General features: G+C 42.8%; 1 protein-coding gene across 3 annotated transcripts; it reads right to left on the reverse strand.

Moving 5' to 3' along the window:
- Window positions 1-340: 340 nt before the first annotated feature.
- LOC139388378 (dolichyldiphosphatase 1-like) lies at window positions 341-7,250 on the reverse strand. 3 transcript variants are annotated; one of them, XM_071134995.1, is made up of 9 exons: window positions 6,964-7,250; window positions 5,740-5,840; window positions 5,320-5,404; window positions 2,674-2,773; window positions 2,454-2,552; window positions 2,098-2,226; window positions 1,809-1,898; window positions 1,621-1,699; window positions 341-539 (listed from the first exon to the last, which is right to left on the reverse strand). In XM_071134995.1, exons 1-8 carry the CDS (start codon window positions 7,037-7,039, stop codon window positions 1,663-1,665), a joined length of 717 nt encoding a protein of 238 aa, XP_070991096.1. In that variant the 5' UTR covers window positions 7,040-7,250; the 3' UTR covers window positions 341-539; window positions 1,621-1,662. The 3 variants fall into 3 exon arrangements, with proteins under 3 accessions (XP_070991096.1, XP_070991097.1, XP_070991098.1); XM_071134996.1 differs by having other exon boundaries at window positions 1,637-1,699; window positions 6,964-7,214; XM_071134997.1 differs by having other exon boundaries at window positions 341-1,699; window positions 6,964-7,229.
- Window positions 7,251-7,333: the final 83 nt, after the last annotated feature.

The raw sequence follows: 7,333 nt of genomic DNA on the forward strand, positions 1-7,333 counted from the left end.
ATGCAAATTGTTCACTGGGGGATTTGACCAATAAATTGAATGAATTGAATGACCAACCATTGAATTTGACTGGCATAGTTGATGATTGGGCCGCAAACAACCCCTGGTCTAAAAGCCATAATGTGGTTTCTTACAGTGCAGATCTCCTGAACATAGTCATGTTAACATAAGTTGAACATCTTATGTGACATGCTTGTGTCTGATCTCTGTGCAGGTAGGTTCTACCTAAATGTCCAAATAATCCTAAATGACCTTCAGGATTGCATAATGATTCTCACATAAGCTCTCTTTTCATTTACTATTATTCACTGAAGAATTCGAGGGGGTGGGGGGAAAAGCATACAATTTTAGATAAACACTTCATTTATTTATTCAGCCTGATATGGGTTACACAAAATTATAATCTAAGAGAACTACTTCCCTTTATGGAGCTAATGACATGACAATTCCAAATCAGCTTTTAACCTTCACCAGACAGCTTCAAACATCAGCTCTTGCATTTCCGAGGACTGCAGCATTAACACATGCTACAGATTGACCTGAGGTTTAATAGAAGAAAAAAATCACCATTAACATTTCCCCTCAGCAGTCACATCATTTGTTTTTTCACCAGATGATATGGAATGTTTTGAAAAGACAGGTAAAAAGAAAGTTAGGAACGACAAGTGTTAAGCCACTGTTTCATGTTCTCTAGAACCGCAAATGAAAGGAAAAATACACGTCCCAGGTTTGTGCTCCTAGGGTGTCAGACATGCAGGGAGAAAGGGGTTGAGAAAACACTCATTCGCTCCCTGTGTGGAAGAGGAATAGAAAAAGAACAGAGCCCCTTGTGTTATGGCTCGTTTCTCTTCTTCTGCATCATCTCAAACATAATCGAGACCTCAAGTTGTACAGAAGGTACACTAGCCTTGGCTTGTACAGTATGTGAGGGCTTAAACGCCTGCAAGTACATTTTGGAACCGAATACATTGGGCTGACAAGATGTATCAGAGGGGGAAACAGGGGTCTTTCACATGTAAATAAAGTTAACCCACCCACCTTTCTCATGTAAATAGTGTTAACCCCCCCACACACTTTTCTCTTTAATTTGAACAAAGTACACATTTGTTTATATATTGCATGTTACACCAGTTTTAAAAATGGTTCTCTTTTCTGTAATATAAGACCCCCCCCAAAAAACGAGGGTTTACCCCACCAATCTCATATTTCCCCCACCAGCAAACCCAAAACAAAAGAGTGACAAATGTCATGGTGTATTAACACCAGCCAATGTTTTGTTAATTGACAGAGCCCTCCGTTGGTTTCTGAAAATCTCTTTCTTACAGTAAATGGTTCCTGTCTGTGTGTGAGTTTACAGTTAAAGTATATATTAATTTGTCATTAAATAGTATGCCTCTTTCACGGTCTTTTATGCGTCGGGGGAGCATTTGGGCAAGCTGTACAAAGTGAGGCATGTGGACGGACTTGCTCAGGCTGCAGGCTCCGGGCCGTGTCCTGGCACTCTCTTTAGGTCCACCTGTAAATGGGTTGGCCCTTTTTTCATTGCAATCAGGTCAGTCCAGAAGATGATTCTCCAGTGTGTTTTTTTACGAGTGTGTGTGTGTGTGTGTGCGCGCATACGTGTGTGGTCCTTTACTCAGTTTCACCAAGGAACTGCTACGATCACTGAAGTTTTGTTCCAAGCTTCCGTTGTCTGTTTCTGGAGGATAAGCAGACATTCAAACTATTACTAAACATGGTTGAAAACATCTCAATATGAAGTCACAGATTGCTTTCCCACCTAATATGGTGAATAAAATAGAACTCACCTTGCCTCTGATCTGGTCACCGTGTACTCAAACCACAGGATGTTGGGGATCAGGCTTGTGTCCCTCACCAGAAAAAACTCTGATATCGGCCTGTCAGCAGTCAGGGTTTGGGAGAGAGGTGGGACAAAGTTAAACATTGAGAAACAATAGAAAAAAATACATCATATCAAATGAAAAACATCAGATTCACTGAGAATCTGTAGCTACAGTGCATTCAGCCCAAATCTGTGCCAGGCACTTTCTTCTAAGCCTGTGTGTCCCCCCCCCGAGATGTGTCCCCATTCTTTACCATGCTGCCATCTTGGGGAATAGCGGTGTCAGCACCTCCTGTGTGAAGAAGAACCAGACTACTCCGATGGTGCTACCGGTCACTCCCCCGTAGAATACCTGACTCCAGGTGTGGTACAATAGGTAAACCCTGAGAAAGGGAAAAAACACAATTTAGTCATTGAGCATATTTTTTAAATAAAAATTGCGCAATTTTTGGGTTGAGCTAATTACGACAGTTATTAACAGCAAAACTATTTGAAGAGTTGGGACCAAATTGAGCAACTGTGTCATGCTCTAAAAATACATTCAAATCAATATTTTTTTATTTATACTAAGTCTCCTCCTTTCCTCCATTGTCATCCCTCCCACCCTCACCTGCTGTATGACACGGAGAAGGCCACACCTAACAAGGTGATGGACAATATATGTCTCCACAGCAGCTCCACACAGCGAGCGTTGTTCGTTTGATGCATTCTAGACATGGGCAAAGTGCGTCAGCCAACATCAAAAGTCACGTATGAATAATGACTATGAAAAATAATTATTTTCGTGACCATTTTTTAAAGAAATGTAGTCTGGGAGAGAAGTCACTCACCTTAAATAAAGAAAAAGAAAGAAGTAAACAACAAAAAACCAGATGAACTGGGAATGACTGGAGGGCATCCCATACTCAGTGGTCAGGGTTGCGTGAGCTCCTGGAAAAATATTGGGGAAGAGAATAGACATGGGGTTAACCACATGCTACGAAATTAATCACAAATAGATGCTTTAGGCCGTGGCCAGACATAGATGACATTAAAGCAGATGAAAAGCAAAGGCCTTCGTCCATTTTTGTAGGTCAAAAGTTTCATTGAACTTTTGATGGACAGTCGGGCGAGTTTCGCATGTAAAAACGACAGGCAAAACTGGAGATACTTCCATTCCCCTCCACTGTCCAACATATAGGCCCTTAGAAAATCCATTGTCTCATCTGTGTTTTGACAGATACAAAATCGCTGTCTGGTCGGGCAAGACAAAACCTATTCCCCCTTGGGAGACTGAAAAGATTTGGCATGGGTCCTCAGATCCTCAAAAAGTTATACATCTGCACCATCGAGAACATTCTGACTGGTTGCATCACTGCCTGGTATGGCAGCTGCTCGGCTTCCGACCGCTACTACAGAGGGTAGCGCGTACGGCCCAGTACATCACTGGGGCCAAGCTTCACTGCCATCCAGGACCTTAATACCAGGCAGTGTCAGAGGACGGCCCTAAAAATCGTCAGACTCCAGCAACCCTAGTCATAGACTGTTCTCTCTGCTACCGGAGCACCAAGTCTGGGTCCAAGAGGCTTCTAAACAGCAGCTTCTACCCCCAAGCCATAAGACTTCTGAACAGCTAATCAAATGGCTACCCAGACTATTTGCATTGCCTTCCTCTTTTACACTGCTGCTACTCTGTTACTTTTATCTATGCATAGTCACTTTAATAACTCTACCTCAATTACCTCGACTAACCGGTACCCCCTGCATATAGCCTCGCAATTGTTATTTTACAGCTGCTCTTTAATTTGTTAAATAAATAAGTTTCTTACCTACCAGGTATTTTTCTTAAAACTGCATTGTTGGTTAAGGGCTTGTACGTAAGCCTTTCACAGTGTACAGTCGTGGCCAAAAGTTGAGAATGAAAATTAATATTCGTCAAAGTCTGCTGCCTCAGTTTGTATGACGGTAATTTGCATATACTCCAGAATGTTATGAAGAGTGATCAGTCCCTCCTTGCCATGCAAATTAACTGAATCCCCCAAAAACACTTCCACTGCATTTCAGCCCTGCCACAAAAGGACCAGCTGACATGTCAGTGATTCTCTCGTTAACACAGGTGTGAGTGTTGACGAGGACAAAGCTGGAGACCACTCTGTCATGCTGATTGAGTTTGAATAACAGACTGGAAGCTTCAAAAGGAGGGTGGTGCTTGGAATCATTGTTCTTCCTCTGTCAACCATGGTTATCTGCAAGGAAACACGTGCCATCATCCTTGCTTTGCACAAAAAGGGCTTCACGGGCAAGGATATTGCTGCCAGTAAGATTGCACCTAAATCAACCATTTATCGGATCATCAAGAACTTCAAGGAGAGCGGTTCAAGTGTTGTGAAGAAGGCTTCAGGTCGCCCAAGAAAGTCCAGCAAGCGCCCGGACCGTCTCCTAAAGTTGATTCAGCTGCGGGATCGAGGCACCACCAGTACAGAGCTTGCTCAGGAATGGCAGCAGGCAGGTGTGAGTGCATTGGCACGCACAGTGAGGCAAAGACTTTTGGAGGATGGCCTGGTGTCAAGAAGGGCAGCAAAGAAGCCACTTCTCTCCAGGAAAAACATCAGGGACAGACTGATATTCTGCAAAAGGTACAGGGATTGGACTTCTGTGGAATGGGGTAAAGTTGTTTTCTCTGATGAATCCCCTTTCCGATTGTTTGGGGCATCCGGAAAAAAGCTTGTCCGGAGAAGACAAGGTGAACGCTACCATCAGTCCTGTGTCATGCCAACAGTAAAGCATCCTGAGACATTCATGTGTGGGGTTGCTTCTCAGCCAAAGGAGTGGGCTCACTCACAATTTTGCCTAAGAACACAGCCATGAATAAAGAACACATCCTTTGAGAGCAACTTCTCCCAACCATCCAGGAACAGTTTGGTGACGAACAATGCCTTTTCCAGCATGGTGGAGCACCTTGCCATAAGGCAAAAGTGATAACTAACTGGCCCAGGGAACAAAACATCGATATTTTGGGTCCATGGCCAGGAAACTACCGAGACCTTAATCCCAGAACTTGTGGTCAATCCTCAAGAGGCGGATGGACAAACAAAAACCCACAAATTCAGACAAACTCCAAGCACTGATTATGCAAGAATGGGCTGCCATCAGTCAGCATGTGGCCCAGAAGTTAATTGACAGCATGCCAGGGTGGATTGCAGAGGTCTTGAAAAAGAAGGGTCAACACTGCAAATATTGACTCTTTGCATCAACTTCATCTAATTATCAATAAAAGCCTTTGACACTTATGAAATGCTTGTAATTATACTTCAGTATTACATAGTAACATCTGACAAAATTATCAAAAGACACTAAAGCAGCAAACTTTGTGGAAATTAATATTTGTATCATTCTCAAAACTTTTGGCCACGACTGTATATTTGATGCACAGACAGCCACTTATTATTGGTGTACGTACTGGGTCACTGCAGTAAGTGGTTTGTCGCTTTCCTCACCTTCACATGGGCGGGGCTCCCTTAAAATATGCTTCAGCAGCCAGTTCACCCCTTCGTTCAGTACGAGCCCACCGAAGAAGGAGATCTATGAAAGAGGAATGGGAAAAGGATTAGGTGTGATAATTTGCTTAAGTCCACACTGTGAATGGATACAGCTTTTAGAAACGTGCTTACAGTAATGCACCTTTCAATAATACCCTAATCTTTAATATTAATGGCCAATGATAATCTAATCTATATGACCTTGTACAAGCATTTCTGTATGTAGAGTTTTAGCATGCATCATGTGTGAGTGTGACACGTGTCCTGTCCTCATTTAGTGGTCCAGCAGGGACTTGGGTAGCCCCATTTGGGACCTCTTTTATGGATTTCTGTAATAGAGGTCCCATATGGGGCAAGGATCTGGGTTATATTACTTACCGTGTGCAGTTCACGCTTGAACACTATGAGGGTGACAAAGCCCACAAGGATCACTATGGGTAGCAGGCTGGTGTAGGCCAACAATTGTCCCGTCAGATCACCTTTGGGGGGAAAAAAATAATATAAACAATCCCTTTGCAAGACAATTTGAACACTCGGGAGGGGCTCCCAAGTGGCTCAGCGGTCTAAGGCACTGCATCCCAGTGCTAGAGCCATCACTACAGACCCTGGTTCGATTCCAGGCTCTATCACAACCGGCACAATTGGCCCAGCCTCGTCCGGGTTATGCAGTCACTGTAAATAAAAATGTGTTAACAAACTTGCCTTGTTAAATAAAGGTTAAATAAAATAAATACAAATTCAGGGAAATGTACAGTAGGGCATGGGGGTATTTAGGTTGTGGAGTGGCTACCTATCTAGTATGCTATGGCAGAGTTCTCATGCCTTTCCAATACACTTACTGTCAGATCAGTGATGATACATCAAGCAGAAGTTACATTCTCAATGCCTGGATATTATACAGATAATTGTTAAGTTAATATCCAAACACCATAAATGTAGCTTGTTTAATTGCATGATGAGATTATTTTTGTATCGGCTTCCACATCCCATTACAATGGATGCAGGGTTAGTTTGCCAGCTAGCTAGTTGGTTAATATGAGTCTACTAGCTAACGTCAAGGTGTATACATTACAAATGATCAATTTGCGTGATAAAAAAGGTACACAACCTACATATGGTTTGGCCATTTTCTAGGCTTGGAAGGCGTAACCTTGCTAGCCAATTTACTACCGTAGTGTCTCTCAGCTAACTAGCTACTTTGCGATCAACAAAACCTAGTTGACTATACCGGGCCAGTAACAAGTCAAGTAGGACATTATACGCGACAAACTTTAAACTACATTTTATTCTGAGCATACGCTGTTTCGTGACCATTTAAGTTCAACATTTTATGTAGCAACATAAACTCGAACTAGTTAACTTAGCATTGTGGACAACTTTTCCAACTGCGCATGCGGAACTGTCCCACTATTTGGCATTTAATGTTACCAACGTTCTCTGCGGAGCTGTGTATATGCTTTTTATTGTCTCACTATTTGGCAGGTCACGTCGGCCGTGCCAATTCAATCGCAAAACATCCCACGATATCTTGCAGATTACCAAAGCATCGAGTATCTATCAGACAAATGTAAAATAATAATAATGATTAGTCAATACACTTACCAGCAGGGAACTCTACGTGGGTTAGCGATATCGACCGCCATCGAGGTGGTACCGAGCAGTATTCTTCCGACGCCATTTTACCCGGACACCGGGCAATGTGGATCAACGAATCAAAACGTAATACCAGAGTCCGTCTAACCAATACGAAACACAATCCTTTCAACCATTCACAATACTCGAACAAACCTGTACTGGAATATAAAGGAGGAGTTATTGTCCAAAGAGGGGGTTCGATTAATCCCGCCCGCAAAATCGGTTCGAAACAAAAGTGACGTAATTAAGCACGTGTAGTAACGCCGTGTTCAAAACCACTGGGAACTCAGAAATCTCGGACTTCTGTTAGTTCACGACAAAATGGAACTCGGAAAAA

The sequence above is a fragment of the Oncorhynchus clarkii genome, chromosome 29 (genome assembly GCF_045791955.1).
Source record: "Oncorhynchus clarkii lewisi isolate Uvic-CL-2024 chromosome 29, UVic_Ocla_1.0, whole genome shotgun sequence".
Lineage (NCBI taxonomy): Eukaryota > Metazoa > Chordata > Actinopteri > Salmoniformes > Salmonidae > Oncorhynchus > Oncorhynchus clarkii.

Bases quoted from the DNA above. Each gene is read 5' to 3' on its own strand.
- LOC139388378 (XM_071134995.1), bottom strand. From the start codon at position 7,039: ATGGCGTCGGAAGAATACTGCTCGGTACCACCTCGATGGCGGTCGATA. The intron at 2,774-5,319 runs GTGAGGAAAGCG...ATATTTTTCCAG, and splicing joins GGAGCCCCGCCCATGTGAAG to GAGCTCACGCAACCCTGACC. The intron at 1,700-1,808 runs GTGAGTTCTATT...CTTATCCTCCAG, and splicing joins GTGACCAGATCAGAGGCAAG to AAACAGACAACGGAAGCTTG.